This window comes from Phyllostomus hastatus, unplaced genomic scaffold, assembly GCF_019186645.2.
Source record: "Phyllostomus hastatus isolate PE091 unplaced genomic scaffold, TTU_PhHast_1.1 phas_contig_210, whole genome shotgun sequence".
Lineage (NCBI taxonomy): Eukaryota > Metazoa > Chordata > Mammalia > Chiroptera > Phyllostomidae > Phyllostomus > Phyllostomus hastatus.
In genome coordinates this window covers 38651414-38675194 of record NW_025333737.1, presented here as the reverse complement: position 1 = coordinate 38675194, position 23781 = coordinate 38651414, and the positions used below count along the sequence as shown (strand labels likewise).

Sequence of the window (23781 nt, the reverse complement as noted above, 5' to 3'; positions counted from 1 at the left end):
TGACGTCACAGCGCGATGGCGGCGGCTCCTTCAGGCAGCTGAAGGGGGATTTAGGCCCGGAAGATCCGAGTCCATCCGCGGCGGGGAGAGTGCGAGCGCGGCCGTCGGGGGCCGGAGCAGGGGCGGCGGCGCTCGGACTGTCCCATCCGCCCCGTATTGTGGCGCTGGGCGCGGCGGGGCGGCCGGAAAGCGATGGTGAAAGCGGGGCCGTGAGGGGGGCGGAGCCGGCAGCCGGACCCGCAGTAGCGGCAGCAGCGGCGCCGCCTCCCCGAGTTCAGACTCAGGAAGCGGCCGGGAGGGCAGGAGCGAGCCGGGCCCGCCGCCGCCGCCATGGAGCTCAGAGTCGGGAACAGGTACCGGCTGGGCCGGAAGATCGGCAGCGGCTCTTTCGGAGACATCTATCTCGGTGAGGCGTCCGTCCCCCAGGCTCGGGGCCGCCCCCGACGGGCGATCTCCCGGTTCCGACGCGGGGACCCGGGCTGGGCCGCCGCCGCCGCCCCCCCCCCGTCGGGACACTCCGGTCCCCGCAGCCTCCCCGCGGCCCCCGCTCCGGCCGCCGGACCCCGCGGCTGCCAGACGGGAACTCGCGGTCCTTCCGGGTCGGCCCGCGCCGCCGCCGCCCGGGGGACACCTGCCCAACGTGTGCCCGGGGCCGCCGGAGTCGGCCCGGGACCCCGCCGCCCGCGCCGGCGCCCCGCAGGCGGACAAAGGCGGCGGGCGGCGCGGGCCCCGCGTCCTGCGCACGTGTGGGTGCCGGCCGGAGGCGCCCGGGGCCCCCGCTGCCCTTGGCGGCGCGGCCCGGGGCCGGTCTGGCGGAGGCCGAGGACGTGTTGCGCATCCGGCTTCCGCGCCGGGTGCCGGGACTCGGGCCGCCGGCGGCGCCCGCAGACCGGCCCGGCCCTCGGCCGCAGCGGGCGCGGGGCCGCGCCGCCCTCGCGAGCTCGTCCCTGTGGCTGCGGCGAGGCTGTCAGGCCGCCCTGCCCGCGGCGGGGACCTTCTGGGCTGTCTTGGGCCCGCGGGGAGAGCACACGCGCCGGTGCCGGTGCCGGTGCCGGTGCGGTGCGGGGCGGCCGGCACCTCCCGGCCGGGCGTGCGGGGAGGCTGCCTCTCGCGGGGCCGGCGCGCGAGTCGCCCCGCCCCCCGTGGGGTCCGTCCAGCTGGCCCGCGGGGCGGCTGCGGCGGGACTGCCGGCCGTTGCGCAAGTTTGGGGGTGAACTTCTCCTGCGGTGGCGTCTCGCGGGCCGGCGCACCTGCCAGGAGAGGCAGGACCGGCCGGGCGCAGTCCGCCCGCCGCTGGGCGCGCCGTGCAGGCGGCGGGGCATGTGCTCCCGCCCCCTCCCGTCGCCCGTCGCCCGGGAGCGCGGGCCTCGCCCGGGTGGCAGTTCGCTGCCTTCGGTGCCTCCTGCCCGGCCCTGCAGGGCAGCCCCGACCCAGGCGACCCTGTTGCCTTTGAACCTGGACTTCCGCCTGCCATCCTGCGGAATGAAACACACTTTGGAGACGTTCGGGTTTTCCTGTTCAAATATTCATGGTCAGCAGTCAGCGGCCGCATCCTCGGCGCCGCTGTGGGAGGCGGAGCGCCGCGTAAATGCGAGCCGTTCGCCCTATTCATAGAACAGTAGGTTGGGGGCAGAACCCCCAGGTGGGCTCTGGGAGCGGGGCTGAGAGGTCAGCCCGTGAGCCGCCCTCACGGGGACGTCGGAGGTGGACAGCTGGGAGGTCTCTGTGCTCTGGTCGGAGACTGCGCCGGGCTCCTCGTCGGGAGCGGGCGCTCTGTGGGGGCCCTGCTTGTGCGCCCTCCAGCCTGCCGTGGGGCCCCCGCTCTGGCCGGGCACCCAGCGCCCCTCGGTGGGGACCAGGCCTCCGTGTGCCTGAGGCTGGTGGGTCGGAGCCCCCGCCGGGGCCTCCCGTTGGGACTGGACGGGCAGGCCGGCCCCCCTCCGCCGCACTGACTCGGCTCTGTGCTGGCTGGACTGAGTGCTGGCCGCGGAGATGGGGCTGCGGTGCTCCCGGCACGCTGCGGGTCGGGGTCGAAGGTGAGGTCCAAAGGGCAGGGGATGGACTGAGTCACCTGTACCACGGTTGTGTGTTTCTTCTGTTTGTTTAAGCCACTGATTGGCATCACTTGAGGGGTTGAGTCTTCACCTGGAAAGTGGGCACGTCCTGTCATTCTGGGCCGTCACGTTGCAGGACGCTCCTGGCCCCTCCAGGGAGGGCTGCCCCGGACCCCAGGATGTGTGGTCTCGGCCCTCAGTTTGCCTCCCCTGAGCTCCACAGGTCCCAGAGGCTCCTGGGGGGGCCCAGCGCTCACGCCGCGGTGGGAGGCCGCTGCACTTGTCACCTGCCACCTGGGCCTCCCTCAGCCTCGGCCCCCACACGCTTCCCCCCTGGTGCGCCGGAGGCCACGGGCCGTCCTCCTGCTTTGCCGGCAGGGCACCTCCCGAGTTGGCTGTGTGGGGGGGACAAGGGCAGGGCCAGTGTTCTCGGGGTGGCCCCGGGGTGCCCAGAGGACTTGGGGGGGCATGTGGGCACCCAGGCCACGTGGTGGTGCCATGGTGGGCACGGGTGCTGCTGGGAGTTGAGCTGTGTGGGGCGCCCAGCCCTGGGGGGGCAGTGCGGTCCCCCTTCTCGTGGAGCTCTGTTCTCTCGGTCTGTCTTCTGGGACCGCACCCTGCAGCTGCGGCTGGTGGCCAGGGGACTCGGCAACATGTGCATGCACCGCGTTTGGGGGCCTCTTCGCCCCTGACTTTCCCGCCTCGCCAGCGTTGGTGCTCCTGTGGCGCTCGTGGGAGGGGAGGGCAGCCCCTCGCCCTCCGCAGCCCCCGTGGCCGTCTCCCGGGGTCTCCAGGGCAGGGCGTGAGTGCTCCAGCGGGACATGGGGGCGCTGCCCCGCTGCCCTGCCAGCAGGTCGCCACGGGCGGCCTTTGCCCTGCTGTGCTGGGGCCTCTCCCCGTTTCTCCACAGTTCACAGCCTGGTGACAGCCACCTCCCTGTCCCAGGGCTGGGGTTGGTTAGGGCCACCTAGTTTTCTGTCCACCTTGTCTGCCCAGCTCCAGGGGCCAGTCCCGTTTCCCAAGGGCCAGCACTGGCCTGTGTCTGAACACAGGTGCCCGCCGCCTCCTGAGGGCAGGTTAGCTGCCCAGGGGGTGGGGGTGCCGCTTTGGGAGCCGCAGCAGCAGCGTGAGCAGATGCGGTGAGGAGACGTTGGCAGGCGGCTGCGGTGTGACCTGCTCTGAGTCTGGAGCCAGAGCTCAGTGCTACCTTAAGTTCATTTAGGGGTGCTTCTGGTGTGCGTGTGTGTTTAACGCGAACTGTTTTAAAAAAGCTATTTATTTTTAGAGAGAGAGGAAGGGAGAAAGACGGAGAGAAACATCAGTGTGTGGTTGCCTCTTGTGTGTCCCCTCTGGGAACCTGGTCTGCAACCCAGGTGTGTGCCCTGACTGGGAACTGAACCGGGGACTCTTTGGTTCGCAGGCTGATGCTCAGTCCACCTGCCACGCCAGCCAGGGCTAGAAGCACTTCTGTAAGTTACCTGCTGTGAAGCCCCAGGTTTTGTAACTTCCAGCTTGTCACAGGCTGACACTTCACGGAGTAAGAGTGGAGTGTCGCAGCGGCGCCACATGGTTGTGGGAGCCCTGCTGTGCCGCCTCCTGCGCCGGCAGCCGTTCATGGATGAGACTTGGAGCGGCACCGTCCCGGGAGCTCAGTGCTGCTGGCAGCTGTGGGGGGGGGGGGGGGCTGCAGACTGGCAGGCCTCGGTTCCGTGGCCTGCGCAGCCCTGAGGCTCTGCTGCTTGGCGCTTCCACCCGGTGGACTCATTCCCATGTTTGCGTGGCAGGAGCCCACGTGCAGCCCTTCTCCTTGAGTCATTCATTACACGGGGGGCGACCTTCGTGCCCGAGTTTGCAGGTGTGCCCAGGGAGGGCTGGCACCACGCCTGGAGGAGGGAGGTGCTGTGCGTGCCGAGCTGCCCACGGCCCACATGCCGCCACCGTGCAGGGAAGCTGCCCAGGGCTAGCTCTGTCGGCCCCGGGGAGCGGGACTAGCGGTGCTTCTGCGTCTGCAAGGCGTGAGCCCGGGCGGTAGTCCGCCTGGGCAGGACCCCGCCTGGGCAGGACCGCGCCGCCTGTTCGAGGCTGGCCTGCGTCCGGCCGGGCTGGCACGGAGGAGCGTGTGGAGTGCTGACGTCACCGGGAGATGAGTCATCCACTCCTGCCAGGCGGCCGGTTCAGGTCAGAGTCCCAGGCCCTCGCAGGAGCCGGGGGTTCGTCTCTCACTTGCGCAGTGACTCCGGTGGTGAGGTCATCTCTCTTGTGATTGGGTCGACGGTGCCGGCCGCGGGCGGGTAGGCAAGCGTGCCTGTCTCTCGTGCCCCCCGGGGCACGACACTCTTCGACCCCGAGGGCCTCAGGCAGTGCTTGGACAGTGGCTGTCCCCGCCGCACCTAGCCCTGGGCACCGGGTTTGAAGTCAGGCCGCCGCAAGTGACTGCACCCCATGCGGTCATCCGGGATTTGGGGTTCTGGGGCGCTCCCTGATGTTATTAGCATCAACAGGCGGTTCTCCTGCAGGTGCATCGCTGTTGCGATGCTTGCCGGCCTTGTCTGCCTTTCGCCGGGGGTCCCAGCGCGCTTGGTGACCACTGCCCTGTTCCTCTCCACAGTTCCCTCCTGAGGCCCACTGCCGACCTGCCGTCTAAACAGATGGCGGGCGGCTGAGTCACCAAGGACCAGGGGGAAGGAGGTGTCCCGGGCTCTGTCTGGGCTGCTGGAGCTGGTGGTGGTGGCTTCCAATAGCCGCACTGCTGGGGCGGTCACGGTGTTGGCACCCGGCGGGCGCCTGTGGGGAAGGCCAGCAGGGCCGGGTCTGCGCCGTCTCTGCGGTCTCCCCTGCGGGAAGGCCCTGCCACTGCTGTGGGCCAGGTGGGGACTCGGGGGTGCTTTGTGGGAGGGCGAGGGGATGGCTGTCAAGTTTGCAGGTCAGTACGGGGAGAAAACAGATAAAACACTTGTAGACAAGAGCTCCTAATTTTACCTTTAAACTCACAGGCTGATGATTGAGAGGTATGAGCAGACATATTGTCAGTTATAGTACAACACTAACAGGATATGTGACAGGTAGTCAGGGCTTTGAAAACGAGTTCAGCCTCCTGGTCTAGTGTCCCTGCTGAACGCACAGTGATGTCCCGCTGCTGAGAGCCGTCCCTTGGCCTGGACACCCGGGGGTCTGAGGCTGTGTGGTGTTGGGTGAAGACCCAGCCTTCCCTGTAGAGAAAGGTGCGTGCGCACACTGTTCCGTCCTGGCAGCGTCGGGGGGCACGGGGGTGTCACAGGAGCACATGGGGTCACCCTGGGGCCGACCAGCAGGTGCTAGGAAGGTTAGGAGCAGGAGATGTGGGAGGCTGCGAAGAGAACCCCTTGGCCTTCTCCAGGTCCCCTAGTGATGCGTGCCCATTGGGCACGTGCGGAGGTGGGTGATGGACAACAAGCTAGACTTGCCCACGTGTTGGATTGCTCGCTGGAGAAGGGGGGGAGGAGGGTGACTTTCCACGGGGTCTGTGGGCCACTGACACCATCTCGTGGCGGGGGCGGAGCGAGACCATCCCCTCGTGCTTCCTGAAAGGTCGGGACCGGGCTTCCATCCCTGGTGCGCGGCAGCCTTGGGGTAGGTGGACCCCAGGTAGTAATGCTGTGCTTCTCTTTCTTTGCAAGGTACGGACATTGTTGCCGGGGAAGAAGTTGCCATCAAGCTTGAATGTGTCAAAACCAAACACCCTCAGCTCCACATTGAGAGCAAAATCTACAAAATGATGCAGGGAGGAGGTATGGCCCTTACCTGTTCCACAGACGCCCGGGGCGGGTTGGTGGGGTGTGCTCCCCACACCAGAGTCTCGGGGGGCTCTGGGAAAGGGAGGGGAAGGCCCGCATCCCGGACCCACGTGCCGGTGGGCCTGCAGAGGGCCCGCTCAGCGGGGAGACGCTGCCTCCGGCCTCACACAGCAGCGCCTGCTTTCGGGGCTGGCGGGAGCTCTGATGCCCTGGCTCGGCTGGCTGCGTGTGCGCCAGCTCAGGGCCATGCCTCACTCGCAGCTCTGGGGGCGGCGGCGCCTTCAGACTTGTCTGCGTGAAACAACTGTGACCCCTGACGGCTCAGTCACTGTCCCGGTTCCTTCCCTAAGGCTGCCTGACGTCCAAGGGCGCCCATCCTGACCTCAGAGTCCAACTTTCAGCATTCTCTGGACTTTGAAATCATCTCACTAACAGAGCAGGGGGGCATGTTTTGGTAGGGGTCTCCGTTTGGGACATGCTGCAGCATGCAGAGGGTGTGACCAAAGCTCCAGGAGGGGCCTGGGGCCCGCCCGTGGGAAAGACAGCTGTGCTGCTTCCTCCTAGAAGCCCGGGGCGGGGCCCCAGAGCTCCAGCTCCAGGCCCCTCCTCTCCCAGTTTGGTCTGCTGCTGGGACCCTGCACAGGGCGTCCGTGCACCCCATCCTGTGTCTCACGGGACCAGGAAAGCTCTCGACTGGCACACGGGCGGAAACTGTCCGGCTCCTGTGGTCCCGGGGAGGTCGGCAGAGCACCCAGCCAGGGTGCTTGCCCTCCAGTGGCCTCAGCAGAAGACAGCTTCTCAGACACAGCACTGAAGGTGGTGACTAGTAGAACAAGGGGACTCAGGATGTGGCCTTCGTGGCGGGCAGGAGCCTCGCGCTGGGGGTGGAATAAAACCTCCCACTGAGAAGCCTCGTGGACTTTTAAGGAACAGCATTGCTGAGAACCCCCCAGCCGGGGAGCACTGCGTGTGGCACGGGGCGGCGGCACCCCCACCCCGGGGCGGGGTGTCTGCAGGTGTGGCTACCACTCCTTCCCGTCTGAACCCACTGGGGGAGGTGCGGCACCACCTGCCCCCCGTCTTCCGTGCCGCCTCCCTGGACCCTGCCGTCCCCACACAGACGGGGTCCCCCAGTCTGAGCTGCACACTCGAGGGTGCCGTCCAGGTGTGCGGTGTGCTGGAGAGAACGACTGTGCCCGGAAAAGCAGGGCACACCCTTCCGGGAGGTTCTGTGAACTCGTTGACCAAGAGCAGGCTGGGCCCGGCAGAGCTAAAGGAGGAGTCCCCTTGCCCAGAGCGGGCACAAGGCGTTTCCGGCGGGGGCCGCAGGCTGCTGTGTCCTGGCGGGGACAGCAAGCACCTGCTGCTGCTCTCTCTGCTCGAGGTCCCGGTCCTCCTTGCGGCTGGGGAATGCCGACAGCCACTGCTCCGGTGACGGCGGCACAGGGCCCGGCTGGGGGGCAGTCCATGTGACGTCCGTGGGAAGGAGTTGGGTAAACACATGTTAGTGTCGGATTGCTAGCAGTGTGTGTGTTTAAGTTACTCACTGATGTTAGAGAGAGGAACGTCGGTTTGTTGTTCTGAGGGCCGAGGCACTCACGGGCTGGTTCGTGTGTGCGCCTTGGCCCAGGGTTGGACCCACAGCCTTGGTGTGTCGGGACAACACTCCAGTCAACCGAGCCACCTGTCCAGGGTGGCACGAGTCAGTTTCTAGGATAGACCTGGTCCAAAATAAAATGTTGGGAGCAAGGACAAAAAGAGGAGAAGATGGCTCGTGACCCGCATTGCGTGCCTGTGTTTCAAGTCCTTTGATTGGTGTGAGCTGTTTGCAGAGATGCTCTGGCCATTCCTCTCCTGGTGGGAACAGCAGCCGGCGAACGGTACAGCCCTGGAAGAGCTCGGAGAACACAGCACCTCGTGGCTACACTGGCCGGTCCAGCCAGTGGTCGGTCGCAGAGCAGTGGCCCCGACAGGGAAGGCACCGGTGGGGGTGCCAGAACACAGGGTCGGACACGCGTTGCCCGTTCCGGCATGCGAGTCCCAGCGCACAAACCCAAACCCTTTTCTCCGTAGCTCCCACGATGCTGCCCATGGCCATGTGGGCGCCGCAGGGAAACCTCGCTTGTGCTCTCCTGGCACTGGGGTGGAACAGCCCCGCGTTGTGAAAGGTTAAGGATTTGGGTCCTTGCTCCATGTGCCACCCTGGCAGCTCGGAAAGGGTGCAGAGGTGTCCTTAACGCCCGTCCTGGTCAGCTCGCGTTTTCACAGCGCGCGAGCCCTGCTGGGCTGGGAGGCCCGGGCCAGGTCCGGGCGCGAAGCGGCCCTGTGCCTTGCTCCCCACCCCCTCACCTGCCCTCGTGTCCACGCGCAGCCCATCGTCGGGGCGGGGGTCCAGTGCTGGTGCACTGAAGGGGCGAGGCCAAGAGGCCAGCTCTGCTCCTCAGCAAACTCAGGTGGTTGGTGGGCTGGGTGGTCTGATGGGTGGTCTCCGTGGTGACAAGACGACGTATCCCTGCCCTGCGGGCCCCGGCGGCTGCCGACGCAGCCCTGACATCGCTCGTGGGCCGAGAACACAGCACAGGAGCACCACACCTGAACACTCGCAGCAGGAGAACCGCCAGAACGCAGGAGGGCGTCCACACACAGCTGGTGCTGTTGGTCTGGGAGCGTGGGACCAGGTAGTGTCACCCTGGTGAGCAGCACCTGGAGTGGCGTTGGCCTGGAGTGGGGTGCCTCTCCCTAGCCACACCCCAGAAGTGGGCTCAGGAGGCCCGGGGTGGGACACCCCGCCTCCCCCGAGACCGTCCATCCCCGAGTCGGGGCTGTGCTCGCGGCGAGCTGCTCCCCGCTCCAGCTTCTCCCTGGGACGTGGGGAAGGGCGGCGTCACCTGGTCACGCTCTTTTCGCTGTGGTTCAGTCACAGTGTCGTCCCCCCCGGCATGCCCCCTACCCCACAGTCAGTCCGCAGTCCGGCATCTGTGCCCGTGGGTCCTTCACACGTGTCCCTTCACTGGACCCTTCCCCCCTCCTCTGGTGCCCCCTCCCCCTCCTGCTGGTCCCTGTCGGTCTGTTCCTTGCTTCCTGCCTCTGCCTCGGTTTTGCTTGTTTCTTCGTTTTGTTGATCAGGTTCCACTTACAGGTGCGATCACATGGCGCTTGTCTTTCACCGCCTGGCTTGTTGCTCGGCTCCTTCCACGCTGTCGCGAAGGGTCGGAGCGCTCTCTGCTGCACGGTGTTCTGTCCCGTGGATGCGTCCCAGTTTCTGACCTACTCGTTGACTGAGAGGCACCGTGGCTGTTTCCAGCCCCTGGCTGTCGTGGACTGTGCTGCTCTGAGCATGGGGGTGTGTAGGCTCTTTGGGATTGGTGGCTCAGGGTCCTGGAGGTGTAATCCCTGCGGTGGGATCGCTGGGTCCGAAGGCTGTCCCAAAGTGTCGCAGGTTCGATTCCCAGTCAGGGTACACGCCTGGGTTGCAGGCCACGGCCCCCAGCAACCGCACATTGATGTTTCTCTCTCCCTCTCTTTCTCCCTCCCTTCCCTCTCTGAAAATAAATAAATAAAATCTTTAAAAAAGAAAAAAAGGCTGTCCCATTTTCGGTTTCCTGAGGGAATTCTGCCCTGTTGTCCACAGCGGCTGCGCCAGTCCGCATCCCCACCTGCAGTGCACGGGGTCCCCTTTTCTCCACGTGCTCACCAGCACTTCTGTCTGCTGCTGCCGACCGCCCTGACCGGCGTGAGGCGGCATCTCGTGGTTTCAGTTTGCATCTCTGACGGCTGGGGGTGCTGAGGGTGCTCTCACGTGTCTCTGGGTCCTCTGGGGAGCAGTGTCTGCTCAGGCCCCTGCCCGTTTGCCCAGAGGACTGTGTCCCTGGCGTGGGGCTGTGTGGGTTGCGCGCGTGCTCTGGAGCCCACACCCTGGTCCCAGGTGTCGTTGGCAGGTGTCTTCCTCCTGCACCGTGGGTTCCCTCTGCGTGCTGCTGTTTCCTTCAGCCATGCAGGGGCTTGTTTTAATAAAAGGACTTCATGTATTTGTCTTGATAGGGAAGGGAAGGGAGAGAGAGGGGGAGAGAAACATCCACGTGTGGCTGCCTCTTGTGCGCCCCCCACTGGGGACCTGGCCTGCAACCCAGGCCTGTGCCCTGGCTGGGAATCAAAACGGCGACCCTGTGGTTTGCAGGCCGGCGCTCAGTCCACTGAGCCACAGCAGCCAGGGCAGCCATGTAGAAGCTTTTTAATTTGGTGCAGTCCAATCTGTTTATTCTTTCCTTTATGTCCCTCGCCCTGGGAAATCTCGGTATCAGCAGAAATACTGCTGTGTGGGATGTCTGAAGTTTTACTGCCTGTGTTTTTCCCTGGGACTTCCGTGGTGTCACGGTTTATGTGTAAGTCTTTCATCCACCTTGAGTTTTTCTGGTGTGTGGCATGAGTTGGTAGTCGAGTTTCATTTTTTCGCATGTACCAGGATAGTTCTCCCAGTACCATCTATTAAAGAGGTCACTTTTACTCCATTTTATGCGCCTTCCCTTTTGTCGAGTATTAGTTGACTGTAGAGACTTCGGTTTATTTCTGGGCTCTCTATTCTGTTTCATTGATCCATGTGTCTGTTCTTATGCCAGGACCAGGCTGTTTTGATTACAGTGGCCTTGTAGTGTAGTTTGATATCAGGTACTGTGATCCCTCCTACTCACATTCTTCTTTAACAGGAAAACAGCTTTTCTATCCAGGCCACTTTCAAAAACTGGGGATTCTGGGAGGGGAGAGTCTGACATAGGTTTTGGGGGGTTCCCCAAAGCCCTCAGGTGTGCTTGCACAGAGAGTAGTTAGAGTGCCTCTGCTCCCCTCCGGGGGGGAAGAGGGGTTGACGCTGTGGCCCCCAGCTTGACAGCAGTGTCCACCTTCCTCACTCTGTCCGCACCCCTTGGAGCCCCACCGCTGGGCGGCCTGTGGGACACGGCTGTGGCTCCCTCCCTCCCCAGAAGCAGGCTGGCGTGGCTTTCCTTGTGAGCTGGGCCACCCTGTGGCTGGCGCTCCGGAAGAAGGGGCCTGGCTCCCCCCATCTTCCACCCCTGCGGCACCTCACTGCCAGGACACAACCCCTGCAGAGTCAGTGGCTCGAGAAACCCCGGGCCCTGGGTGGACTTAACACACGCTCAGCCCCACCGCCTCGCCCTCTGTGCACACCCTCCTTCGGCTCAAAGAGTGCGCTGGGGGTCGGGCAAGGCCGCAGCCCTGGGGGCCGGACGACCCACTCACACGCGCCAGCCCCGTGGGGCAGCAGCGGCTCCCAGTGCCTCAGCACAGCCCCCTGCAGACCGCTGGGCAGAGGCGGGCCCCAGGGCCCTGGTCAGGCGGCTGCTGTCTCCAGAAACTGAAGTGTGATTCTTAAAAGTTTGCAGTAGTCAAATACAAACCATGGGTGACTAGCAGTAAATCTTAGACCAGACAGTGCCTGCACGCAGAAGATTGGGGCTGGCTTGGAGGGTGCCAGAGACACAGCCGTGGAGACGGTCTGTGTTCCTCAGTGGGAGGTCTGGTCAGTTGTCCGTCCTTCAGGGCTCTCCGGGTCGGGGGGTCCCGGTCCAGACCCGGCACGGGTTTCTTCCAGGGGACAAGCCGACTCGAGAACTCCGAGTAGCCACGGGCCGAGGCTGACCGAAGTGCTCCTGGAGGAGCGGGGTGTTTGCCCTGCAGACACCAGAACTGACAACCGCTGTGCGGAGTGGCAGCCCACCTCCAACCGGACGGACGGTGGTGTCGGCCCCGCAGGGGGCCCGGGCCCGGGCAGCGCAGGCGAGGCTGGAACTGCGGTGGCAGGGGAAGACGCGCTCGAAGGCGGGGGGCATCTGCTGGCCAAATGTGGGGTGAGGGGCGTTCACGAGTCCACAGTGCTGCGCACACTCAGCGAGCCCCACGGGGAAAGGCAGAAGGAACCGTCACGTGGGAACGGCCGCTCCAGCAACGGGTGCGGACGGGAGTCGCCGGTGCCTGCAAGCAACCTCGGGGGAGCCTGGGTCTGGCGCCGCCCTCGAAGCTTTGCCCTCAGGTGACTCAGCGACAGGAAAGTGCCTTTCGGTGAGGACATCGGACAGTGGGTCATAGCCGGCAAACCCCAGTGGATGGCTGTTCCGCGGAGCCGCCTGACCTCGCCAGAAGTGGGTGTGGGGAAGATGGGACGGCCGCCGGGCCGAAGGGCGAGGGCCAGCGTGTGGGCCTGCGCACGCGTCGACCACGGCAGTGCCGCCCCGCGCGGGGCGGGCCTGGTGCGCGCACGCGGCAGGGGGCGCTGGGCGTCCCGCCTCGCCTTCCCCAGAAGTCCAGTGCGGGGGCGTGACCGCCACGTGAGGAGTGCGACTGTCCCGCTTGTCCGTTGGGTCAGAGCAGCGTTATTGGGGTATGTAAGTCGCCCTTTAAGGAAGAGCGCAGTGTGGTGAGTTTTGCCGTGTTTGCACTCACGGGAAGCCATTACTGCAATCAGCACAGTTGATGTGTCCGTCTCCCCCAGGGGCTCCTGCGCCCCTCACGGCCCCGTCACGGCGGTGGCCTGCCGCTCCTTGCGGACGCTGCTGCTGTCGCCGGGTCGGCCGCACTTCCTGCTGCTGCGAGGCGCAGGAGCACGCCGCAAGGGCGTGCTGGGTTCCTGGTCCCCTCGCCTGTCCACAGAGGTGGGGCCTGGGGGTCCGGCCTTCCAGACAGCCGCTGCGAGCTTGTGCAGGGGCCCTGTTCGGGCGTTTGTTCCCCCTCCTGCGGTCAGCCGGGGGGTGCGCCCCGTCTCTCAGGAGCTGCCCGTCAGCGGGACGTGGGGCTCCCGTGGGCGTGCCCTTCCAGCCGTCTGTCCCACCCGAGGGGATCGGCCTGACGTGGTCTGCAGTGTTCCTCTCGGTCTGTGCACTCGTAGAGCCCCGCACGTCGCCTCGTTCCTGCCGGGGTGGCCGGCGCCGTCTCTCTCTCCTGGGAAGTCTGGGCAGAGGTCGGTCGGAAACCCCCGAGGACCAGGTTTCAGGGCTTTCCTCTGCCGCTTGTTCTCCATTCCATCGAGTTCCGCCGTGACCTTTCGTTTCTCCTGCTGACTTTGGGGTTAATTTCTTATTTTTTCAGATGGAAACCAAGATCATTGATCTCTTCCTCACACAGGTGTCCAGTTGCCATAGCTTCCCTCAGGCACACCTGGGGCGGCATCTCGGAAGTGCCGATGCGCTCGGCGCTCGTGTTCATGCAGCTCCAGATGCTTCCCGGCCCCCCCGTTTGATTTCCTCCCTGGCCCCACGGCTGATGTAACTGTGTGTGAAAGAGCCATTCATCGTGCTCGCCAGGCCCGCGGCACTTGGGGGCGGGCAGAGCTGGGCAGTCTCGTCCCCACTCCGCGACGCCGCGGCCTCGTCTGAAAGGCTTGAAGGCGGTGGGGGGGGGGGCGGACCCGTCTGTCACCGCCGTCGTCATCGGCGTGTCTGGAGGTTGGTGCTGGCTGTGGGTGAGGCCTGGGCAGCCGCTGAGGCACTGCCACGTACCTGCCAGCACAGCAGGGGGCGAGCCGGGGTGTTTCGGATGCTGCCGGGAGGCAAGCTCCCCCGAGCTGCGGCGCGGGGAGGGCAGCTCTGGAGACCTGGGGGAGACCAGGTGGTGTGGCTCCGTGTGAGGGCCGGGGGGACAGGGCGGCGCCTGGGTCCCTTTGAAGTGTGTCACGTGGCTCCCAGGCGTCTTGGAATTTCCGGCGTCTCTGCGGCCTGTTTCTGGTCAGAGGACACGGGCGCCTGAGAAGGGGCTTCAGGCGGCTCGAGCCCTGTCGCTGTCGTGAGGCCGGTCCCGGGAGTCTCTCCACACGTGCGTGGGGCGCAGGGGAGAAGCACACGCCACTGTGCGGGGCGACCGGCGCCACAGCCAGGCCGTGGCTGTGTCCCCGCCATCCGGCTCCCGGCCGCCTGCGCTCTGCCGCCGGCCGCACAGACACGCAGGGTGTGTTCCCTCGGCGAGGCGGTGCCTTTACCGCCGCCAGGTGACTGGCCGTCTGTCCCGCCGTCCTCCTGGCGTCACGCGCGTCCTGCGGCGTTTCACGCACGCGTGTGTGAAGGTGCTGGGTGTGCACAGGGAGCGTGGAGGGTGTGCGTCTTCCTCCACTCTGGCCGCTGGCACCGCGCTCCCCAGGGCGTCCGGGCTGCAGCAGGCCCTGGGGCGCCGGCGCGTGCCGCGGGGAGCTGCCGGGGAGCTGGCGCTCGCTCACGCCGGCCGGGCTGGAGGGAGCGGCCCGCCCCGCGTCCTTGCACCCAGTCGGGGCCGCAGCACGGACGCAGCATGTGCGCGTCCAGCGTGGTCTCGGGCAGCTGAGGCCTCGGCCTGTCCTGCTGCTCGTCTTTCATTTTCTTTTGGGTGAGTCGGGTATTTTTGTTTCAACAGTGGTCCTTGCGGTCAGCTCCTCTGGGGCTCAGTAACTGTCCCTCTCGTGCTGGGAGCAAGGTCGGTTTCCCACGTCCGTCTTTACCTGCCGTGGCCGCCTCCGTGGTGCTTTCTCCCAGTCCCCCTGCGCCTCCTGCCTGCTGCTGTGTCCGCGTCTCCTCCGAGCCGTCCCGCCGGCGTGTGCAGGGTGCGGCGGTCTCCAGCCGCCGCCTGGAGGGCACGGAGGAGCAGGGCCGGGCTGTGTGCCGGCGACGGGCTCTGCGTCTCCCTGTGTCCGCAGACGGCTCCGTCTGGACTGGGCTGAGGGTGTCTTGCGGCCTCTGCCCTCGGAGACTGCCGGGCTTCTCTGTGCTGGAAGGACATCCCTCCGTGTGTCCTGTCGGGGAGTCTCGTCGGCCTGGTCTTGGTCCCTCAGCTCCTGCTGCGTCTTTTTCTCTGTTCCCTTTGAGGCCTTCTCTGTCACGGGTGAGAGCGGCTCGGTCGTCGGGCCCTAGTGTGATGTTCTCCGGGGTCCTTGTTCTTGGGGCCCATCGACGAGCTTCTGGGCATCTGAGCGAAGTGTTTTGTCCGCCTGTCGCTCCCGACGTGGCGCTCGCCCTCCTCCCTCGGCCCCTCCCGGGGGCTGCAGCGAGGGCGGTGGCCTGGAGTAGCCCCCCGGGGACTGCAGCGCGTTGGCTCTGCCGGTGCTTTCTGTGCGTTAGGCGAGGCCCGGGGCCCCCGGCGTCAGGTCTGCTGTGCGTCCCGCCCCGCGTCCCCGTCTCCCGCGCTGCCGGTCGGCGCACTGTGCGGAGGGTGTCGATCACCGGGGCCTGGGCGGCTCTCCCACCAGGCATCCCCCCCCGCCCCTCCTCCTCTGTCCCGCATCAGCCCGCCCGCCCGACTCCGGTCAGAGTCTCCGTGCGAGCCCAGGTCTGCCGGGGTCTCCCAGGCCGCCCGCCCGCCCTGAGACGCCGCGTGTGTCTTCCAGTGGGCATCCCCACCATCCGGTGGTGCGGGGCGGAGGGGGACTACAACGTCATGGTGATGGAGCTGCTGGGGCCGAGCCTGGAGGACCTCTTCAACTTCTGCTCGCGGAAGTTCAGCCTCAAGACCGTCCTCCTGCTGGCCGACCAGATGGTGAGGGTTCGTGGGTCGGAGCGGTCGGTCTGACTGTGGGTGCTTCTCCTGCGCCTGTCACTCGCAGGGAGGAGGTGGCATGGGGGGGTTGGGTTAGGGTTAGGGGGGCCACCGTGGGCACAGGACAGCATACCCACATGTGCAGCCTGACTTCCGGGGACAGGACGCAGAGGGGACGCTGCCGCTGGCTGCTGCCCGCCCCTGGAGCGCCTGTGAGAGGGGAGCGTCCAGGGTGGTAGGTGCAGTGTCCCCTCCAGTCGGTGAGCGCTGGCCTGGCCACGGGTGCAGACGCGGGGCGCCGGCAGAGGCCACCTCCGGGCTGAGGTTGGGCCAACCCCACCGTGCCTCCCGCCCGCAGATCAGTCGGATCGAGTACATCCACTCGAAGAACTTCATCCACCGGGACGTGAAGCCGGACAACTTCCTCATGGGGCTGGGGAAGAAGGGCAACCTGGTCTACATCATCGACTTCGGCCTGGCCAAGAAGTACCGGGACGCCCGGACCCACCAGCACATCCCCTACCGTGAGAACAAAAACCTCACCGGGACGGCGCGGTACGCCTCCATCAACACGCACCTCGGCATCGGTGAGCCCTGCCTCGGGCCTCGGCTGCCCGGCACACCCGGCTCAGTGCAGGGGAGGGCCGCTGGGGCTGGGGGTGCAGAGCGGGGGCACTCTGGCAGCTGTGCCCTGGCTGCCTTGGGCCCTGGGCGGCAGGTCTGGGCTGCTGCGGGAGGCAGGATAGAATCCAGGTGTTTCTCTGTGGTTCTCCGAGTCCGTTTGCACAGTCAGCGTGTGTGTGTCGCTGCTGGTGTGGGCCAGCCTTGGTTCATCTCCACCCTCTCTGCAGAGCAATCTCGAAGGGACGACCTGGAGTCGCTGGGCTACGTGCTCATGTACTTCAACCTGGGCTCCCTGCCCTGGCAGGGGCTGAAGGCTGCCACCAAGAGGCAGAAGTACGAGCGCATCAGTGAGAAGAAGATGTCCACGCCCATCGAAGTGCTCTGCAAGGGCTACCCGTGTGAGTGCAGGGCCCGTGGCGGGGGCGGACGGGGCAGGTGCCATGATGCAGGGCGTTTCCCTTTGTCCTGTGGGGCTGCTCTGGGGCAGGTGCCGGGAGGCCAGGCTGCTCCCAAAGCTACGGGCCCCCAGGTGGGGGTGGGGGGGGGCTGTGATGTCACCTGTTGCCACGCGGCTCCCGGTCCGGGCTGCTGCTGGTTAGCCCTGAGCGTCTCGTCGTTTCACAGCTGAGTTTGCCACATACCTGAACTTCTGCCGTTCCCTGCGCTTTGACGACAAGCCCGACTACTCGTACCTGAGGCAGCTCTTCAGGAACCTGTTCCACCGCCAGGGCTTCTCCTACGACTACGTGTTCGACTGGAACATGCTCAAGTTCGTAAGTGCCGTCGCCAGCCCGCCGGCCTCTCAGCGTGGAAGGGAGAGGGCCCGTCGGCGTCAGGCCTCCGGGGGCCCCGTCCGCTGCACTGGGAGCCAGGCGTCCCTGCGGGGTCGGCCCGCGGGGGAGCGGCCGCAAGGACGAGGGGCCGTGGAGGGGCAGCAGGGCAGGCCAGGCCAGGCATGGGGGCGCACACGGGGCCCCGCGGCCCTGAGCCAGCGCGCTCCCTGACTCGCCGAGTCTCCTCCCACTGAAAGGCCGTTTCAGTGCTGGCCACCGTCAGCCCTCGGCGTGGGGTGGTGCCGGACCCGTGGCGTGGGCTGTGGTGCCCGCTTGCTGCTGCGGGGCGTGGCTGAGACAGAGGCTCCGGCCACAGGAGCCGAGGGGCTGCTGGGGGAGTTGTCCTCCACGTGGGTGGGCAGCCTGGGGGGGCCCTGGGTGTTGAGTCTGACCTTGGCCCTGTCACTCAGTCTGTTCAGTAATTGCTTGTGAGGGTGCTGCCGTGCCCCTAGCGTTCTCCTGGCTGTGGGGGATGACCGGGGCTTGGGGACGCCCCCAGACCCTGTCCCTCTCCTCCACCTGCCCTCCCAGGGTGCCAGCCGGGCAGCGGACGATGCTGAACGGGAGCGCCGGGACCGTGAGGACCGACTGAGACACTCCCGAAACCCAGCCACCCGTGGGCTCCCTTCCACGGCCTCGGGCCGGCTGAGGGGGACACAAGAAGTGGCCGCTCCCACCCCACTCACCCCTACCTCACACACTGGTAGGTGGTCCTGGGGCTGCAGCTCACACCACGTGTCTCTCCTGCTGCCGCAGTAGGCAGTGGGGTTCTGTGCGCATGCGACCTCAGGGACAGCCAGCTCTGAGTGGGGTCTGGGGGGGCCTCTGTGCCCCCTTCTGGTTGTGCTTACTCCTGCTGGGGTGGTGCCTTGGGGAAGCCGGTCTCACAGCCCCTTTTCTGACACGCGTGCCCCTGCCGGCCCTGAGGAGCCCTCCCACGGGAACCCCCGTGCGGGCCCTGCCCACGGGCATGTGCGCCCAGGGCAGTGTCATCTGGGCGCTGTCCTGCCTGCGGCCGCCCTGAGTACCCAGTGGGATGCGGGGTGGCGCAGGCCACCCGGGGACACGGCGTAGGAGGCCTCACCCCCGCCTCTGTCTCCGTCAGCTAACACCTCCCCACGGCCCGTGTCCGGCATGGAAAGAGAGCGGAAAGTGAGCATGCGGCTGCACCGCGGCGCCCCCGTCAACATCTCCTCGTCGGACCTCACGGGCCGGCAAGACACCTCCCGCATGTCCACCTCACAGGTGCGTGCGCCCAGCGCTCCTAGGGCGGGACACTGGCCGCGGGCTCTCTGCGTGCGGATGGGTCCCCTGGGCTCCAGGCGGAGTGGGTGGGGGGTTGGAAGGGTTTGAACTGAGGAGGCACGCTGCCCGCTGGCTTCTGTCTGCCCACTTGGCTGAGAGCCTTGGAGAGCAGCGGTGTGGGCACCAGCCTCGTCCCCTGCCGGGCGGGGACGGGCACCGGGGTCTTCCCTCTTCGGCGGCCCAGGCCCCGGCGGGCCTCCTGGCTCGGCGTCTCCCCTGCACACAGTCGCCGCGCGGTGCCCAGCGGCTCCAGGCGTCGGCTGTGGGCTCCCCCGGCCGTGGGCTCGCTTTCTCATCCTCTCTGCCGGGCAGAGCCCGGCCAGGGTAGGAGGCGGGGCTGTTGGTGGTCAGTTGTGTGGGTTGGGGTGGACAGAGGTCTCTCGGGGTCCGGTGCCTGTGCCGTGCTGTGGGTGAGGGTTTCCCTCTCGATGTCCCTGCGTGTCCCTCCGTCTGCCCACAGAGGCTGGGCACCCTGTCCGCTCTGTCCCCCACCCACACACTCTCCCCAGCTGGCTTCCGTCGTGCCTTTCTGCCCCGAAGGCCCCTCTCCGTGCACAGCAGCTCTTTTTCCTCCAGGGCCTCCGGGTCCCTCCCGTGGCGGGGTGCTTACGGGGCAGGAACCTGCGCCCCGACAGCTCGTGGGGCTCCTGGGGGACCCCGCCCCTGTTGGGTGTGCAGGCCGCCCTTCTGGTTCCCAGGATGCCGCCCTGCAGGGGAGCGGGCCTGTGGGTGCTGGGTGCAGCTCGGTGGTGAGCGTGGTGGTGGGGGCACAGGGCCTAAGAGCTCCTGGGGGCCGCCGGCCCGGCAGAGGCAGGCTGCCGACCACTCCTTCCCGAACACTCCGCTGAACGGTGGTTCCGCTGGGTACGCGCGGGTCCTGTGCCGTCGTTCTCCCCAAGGACGCAGGAGTTCGAGGCGGGGGCTCGAGGGGTCTGGCCGGGATGGTGAGGGTGGGTCTCTTACGGCCCCACCACAGGGCCCAGCGGGGGCTGCAGGGCCTCCTCCCACGGGTCCTGGAGCCTGCGGGTCAGCCACTGCCCCCCTGGGCGTGCCGTGGCTCTCCGGCCCTGGAACGCTTTTGGGGGGACACTGGGGGCTTGGACTGGACATTTGCGTGTTGGGGGCCCAGCCAGCAAAGATGAAGTAAGGGACAGCCTTGACTTTCTCTGAGAAAGTAAGCATCGGGTTGGTTGGGGACCTCTGAGGAAACGGGAGTGGAGGTCCTCCAGGCACCAGGTGCTGAGCGGTGTGAGTCCAGCCCCCCACCCAGGCCAGCCTCAGTGGGCCGAGACCAGCTTGTAGCCCGGGGTCCTCGACGTTGCCGTTCTCCTCTCCGTCACTTTCCGTCTGAAGAGAGCAAATGCAGGGGGTGGGGGGCGGCGGCAAGAGACTGGATTTGAGGGTGTTTCCCCTCCAAAAGCAGCCTCCCAGCGGTGACCGCTGGTCGCCCCAGAGATCTCCTCGGGTCTCCCTCACGGGGGGCCTGGCTCCTGGGGCGCGTCCCCTTGCTCCGCTGCGGGCACGGCGAGGTCTCAGCTTTCCTGGTCTCCGTGGGCGCGCTCCCGGGGGCGGCTCCGAGCGGCCCTGCTGTCCCAGGGCGAGGTCCCTGAGCTTGGACGCTGGGCAGCAGGCGGAGTGCCTCCTGCGGACGCGCGCCCCCCTGAAGGAGCGGGCACGGCGCAGCAGCCTCGCATGCCTCCCGACGCCGGCTCACCTGCGGCAGGTCTCCTCCGTGCCCTCGAGGAGGGGTCGCGTCCGGTGCCCGTGCTCCCGGCCGGGAGGTGGTTCAGCCTCGGCAGAGAGCGGCTCAGAGCTGTGGCCCCCCCCCCCCCAGCCCACGTCAGAGGCCCTGCTGTCTCCAGCCAGTCTGGCGTGTCCCTCTCCGGGCCCCCGGCCGCCATGCGCCCGACTCTGCGGAGGGCGGCCGCTCCTCCTCGCTCCCACTCCCTTCTCGCGGGCAGCTGGTGCTGGACCAGCCCTGGGCGGCTCGGTCCCCGCGCGTCCTGCCCCTTGGGCCACGGTGGTGGGAGGCTGAAGGGCGTCCAGTGGACACGGTGGCACGCGGTGCGGTCTCGGTGCAGCGGTGCTGGTAGAGGGACGGCACCGGTCCTCGGGCCACTTGCTCCCGTCTCACCTTCAGTCCACGTTGTGTCGCCCAGATGAGGCCCCATGCTCGTCCTCGTGCCGCGAGGAAGTGTGGCCACCCGTGTGTCACGGGGAGGCGCTGTCCTTTCCAGCTGCCCAGGCACAGGCCGCTCTGAGCGGGGAGTGAGGCCCAGGGCAGCTGCTGGGCCTCGGGCCCGCTCGCTGCGGGAGGGTCCGGGGTCTGCCCCGGCCCCGAGTCAGTCTCGGAGGCAGGTCTCCCCAGAGGGGCGGCCACAGCTGCTCTGGCTTCGGGGCTGGCAGAGGGTGAGGCTGAACCCCCGGTGGTTCCCGGGGTCCCCTCGGCGGCACCCCGGCCAGTGAGGGCGGACCTGGTGGAGGACACACTTGTGGAAACAGGAGGCCTTGTGCTGGGCCGGCCGGCGGCCCCTGTACCAACAGCTGTCTTTTCCCACCTCAGAATAGCATTCCTTTCGAGCACCACGGCAAGTAGCTGCGCGTCTGCGTCGGAAGGCGGCACTGGGTGAGTGAGCTCACGGCGGTCTCCTGACGGCAGGCGCCGGGGCGGGCGGGAGCTGACCCTTCGCCCCCTGGGGGCTCGCACGCCAGGCGCTGCAGGTGGAGCGAGGGCCCTCCGCCCAGTTCTTCCCCTCGAGCACAGCCCAGCGCCTGCAGCCAGGTGCCCGGACTGGGGGGCAGGCAGACCGCAGGGAGTCCCCGGTGGGGTGACTCCAGGACCGGCTGCTGGGGAGCAGGGCCTGGGGCTCCGCCCTTGCCCAGCTCCAGTGGCCCCGGGACACGCCAGCCGCTGCGCCTCGGTGTCGGCCGTTGGGGTCGTGTGTCTGTCGCGCTCAGCTGAGTGGCCGCGCTTGGTGGGGTCTCTGGCGCGCTCGCCGCGGAGACTCCTGCGGGCTCTGCGGGCCTGGCTTTGTCGTCGCTCCCTCCCTCCGCGCTCCCCTGTCCTCTGCGCTTTGTTCTTCCTTCCTGACTCGGCCTCTGCCCGGCTCCTCGTCCCTGCTGTCCGTGCACTGGCCTGCCGGCCCAGCCGCTGCTCCCTGCCGCCGCCGCGCATGGCTGGGCCGGGGCTGGGCTGCTGCTCCCCTCCGCGGAGGGCTGCAGCTGGGCTCGGGCACGGCGGTGCCCTGGGGACTGTCAGGGGCACTGCTTGTCGCCTCTCCCTCGAAGGGCGGGGGGCCCAGTGCCTTGGGGGCCTGGCCCCCGTGTCAGAATACGAGATGATTTGGGGTGGGGCGTGGCCGGGGTCAGGTGTCTCTTGCCGCTTGGACTAGGGTCCCGTCGTCGCGAGCTTCTCGGCTCCGCCTGCATGCCTCGTCTCCTCCCCCGTCTCCCCGCCACTGCTGCGCTGAGCACCTGTCCTGGCCGCGGAGGGCGCTCCTGCGGCGGCTGGGGCGCGGGCATCCGGAGCGGGGCTGGGCGACACCCGTCCCCTTCGTTCAGGGCAGCCACGGACCGGACCGGCCCCTGGCCACACGCTGACCTTGTCCTGTGCTTTGGCTCCGACAGATTCCCGGTCGGGTGGCGTCCAGTGGTCTTCAGTCTGTCGTGCACCGATGAGAGCGCCCCCTTGTGCCGTGAAGGGCAGACACTGAATGCATGGCTGATCTACTCTGTTACATGGCTTTACTAGTGACGCCCCCCGGGCTAGGACACCGGGCGCTCTCCAGGCCACCCACTGCGCAACGCCCGTGGGGAGCACACTAAACTAGACCGGACAGACCCCCAGCGCTGCCACCGCCGGGGCTGCACTGAGGCCCACGCGAACTCGTTGTCCCGGGCCGGGAAGAGACGCCGAGGGCGAGACGCTGGCAGGAACCAGACTCCCGGTCCAGAGCCGCCGGCCCTCCCCGCCGCGGCGGCGCTCCACGCTCCCTGATGAGTCTGCTGTGACCACCACCTTCCACTCGGTTCTGACAGTTTTGTATCATTTTGCTAAAAATTATTGGCTTAAATCTGTGTAAAGAAATCTTTTTATTGTTTCTTCTTGTCTGTCTCTCCGGTTTGAGAAAGGCGTAGACTTCAGCGAGTCCCGACTCGGACACCGGCGTGGAGTTGCTGTGTCGCCCGAGGCGGGTGCCGGGCACTCGTGCCGCCGCCGACGTGCCTGCGCCCGTGTGGCGTGGCCCGCTGTGGAGGGGTGTTCTCCAGAAATCGTCACGTGTACACGTGTGTGCAGTGTGTGTCTCTGTGTGTTGTGTGCTGTGTCCTGTGACCTCCCCTGGCTTGGGCCACCACCCCTTCCCCACCGTGAACTGAGCCTCCAGCACTCCGCCGACGGAGCCGTAGAAAGTGCGGCCATGAGCCAGGGCCTCGCGTGCTCCTGGTGCGGCGCGGCGCGGCGTGGTGGCAGAGGCGGGGCCGGTGCTGGCCCTTCGCCGGTGGGGGTTGCTGCAATGCCTTTGGATTGGGGGCGTCTTCTGAACAGACTGTGAACAGCAGTGATGCAGAGCGGCCCTTAGCGTGTGCTGACGCCTCTGTGCTCAGGGCTGGCCGCCCCGGGTGTGGGCTGGCCCAGAGGGGCCTGCCAGAGGGAGTCCCCCCCGGACGTGCCAGGAGGAGGGACCCCGTGAGCTGCGGGTCCAGACAGGTGTGTTGTGCTCTCGGGAGCCCAGGAGCCGCCAGGCCCCATGTCTCACCAGAAGGACCTGCGGAGCAGGGCCCCCGTGCCGCTCCCTGTCTCGTTACTGTGTCAAAGGCCCCAGGTGGTGGCAGCCAGTAGACAGGAGCCCTTCTCGGAAAGGGGCGCAGTGTGTACACTCGTGGGGGCTCCCACCCTGCTCATGTCAGCCCTGCAGCGGTGTTCGGAGACCTGGGAGCTCGCGAGCAGCCGTGGGCCCGGAGGGTGTTTGGGGGGTGGCCCTCCGGAGCCCCACAGCATCGGAGCGCGGGTCCTGGGTGCCAGGCGGTGATGTGTCGGCACACAGGGTTTGGTGGGGGATGGTGGGTCAGGGCATTTTGGGGCGCCCCCCGGAGGGGTGGCCGCTGCGTGCAGCACCCCGCCCGAGTCCTCAGCAGGAGGCTGTGGACAGGGCCGCGTCCCGTGACAGCGCCCAGGAGCTGTGGTGGCGTGTCTGTGCAGCTGTGTCAGTGACGTGTCCGACCTGTGCATTTGTGTGACCACTGTACCTGTGTACTCACTACACCGTGTAAATAATAAACATACGACGTCTACCTTTCCTCCCGGCTCCTGGCACTTGGTCATTGTTTCCTCAGCTCGAGTCTCCAGTGGGTGGGCGGCCACACGAGGACACTCTGGGCCTGGGCGGGCAGGGCGGGGCCGCTGCACCTGGCGTCCGGCCTGCGCCCTCCAGCCAGGGGCACGCAGCCCCGGCCCCCAGCCAGGCCTCCAAGGTGCGTTGACCATCTCAGGGTCTCCTAATAGTGTCCCCAGAGCGTGACTTGGGGGTTGGCCGGTCCTCGCCTGGGGCCAGAGGGGTGAGGCAGCTCAAGATGAGAGGGAGGGGGGATGTGTGGTAGTACTTGTCCCCCATTCAGCAAGCCCAGGGGCTCCTGCCAGGAGCCAGAAGTGGGCATGGAGGGCGCCCTGTCCACCCCGCCTCTCCCCTC

The 23781-nt window shown here is 67.0% G+C and overlaps 1 protein-coding gene across 3 annotated transcripts; it reads left to right on the top strand.

Moving 5' to 3' along the window:
• On the top strand, positions 1-23391 carry CSNK1D (casein kinase 1 delta). 3 transcript variants are annotated; one of them, XM_045836168.1, is made up of 10 exons: positions 1-406; positions 5711-5821; positions 15183-15331; positions 15690-15918; positions 16183-16353; positions 16580-16728; positions 17320-17491; positions 17894-18033; positions 20657-20719; positions 21721-23391. In XM_045836168.1, the coding sequence occupies exons 1-9, from the start codon at positions 331-333 to the stop codon at positions 20687-20689; spliced, it is 1230 nt and encodes a 409-aa protein (XP_045692124.1). In that variant the 5' UTR covers positions 1-330; the 3' UTR covers positions 20690-20719; positions 21721-23391. The 3 variants fall into 3 exon arrangements, with proteins under 3 accessions (XP_045692124.1, XP_045692123.1, XP_045692126.1); XM_045836167.1 differs by lacking the exon at positions 20657-20719; XM_045836170.1 differs by lacking the exons at positions 1-406; positions 20657-20719 and adding an exon at positions 1367-1618.
• The last annotated feature ends 390 nt before the right edge of the window (positions 23392-23781 follow it).

Coding starts and splice junctions, on each gene's coding strand:
- CSNK1D (XM_045836167.1), top strand. CDS start 331: ATGGAGCTCAGAGTCGGGAACAGGTACCGGCTGGGCCGGAAGATCGGC. Junction 15,332..15,689: donor TCCTGCTGGCCGACCAGATG/GTGAGGGTTCGT, acceptor TCCCGCCCGCAG/ATCAGTCGGATCGAGTACAT. Junction 18,034..21,720: donor CCCGCATGTCCACCTCACAG/GTGCGTGCGCCC, acceptor TGGCTCCGACAG/ATTCCCGGTCGGGTGGCGTC.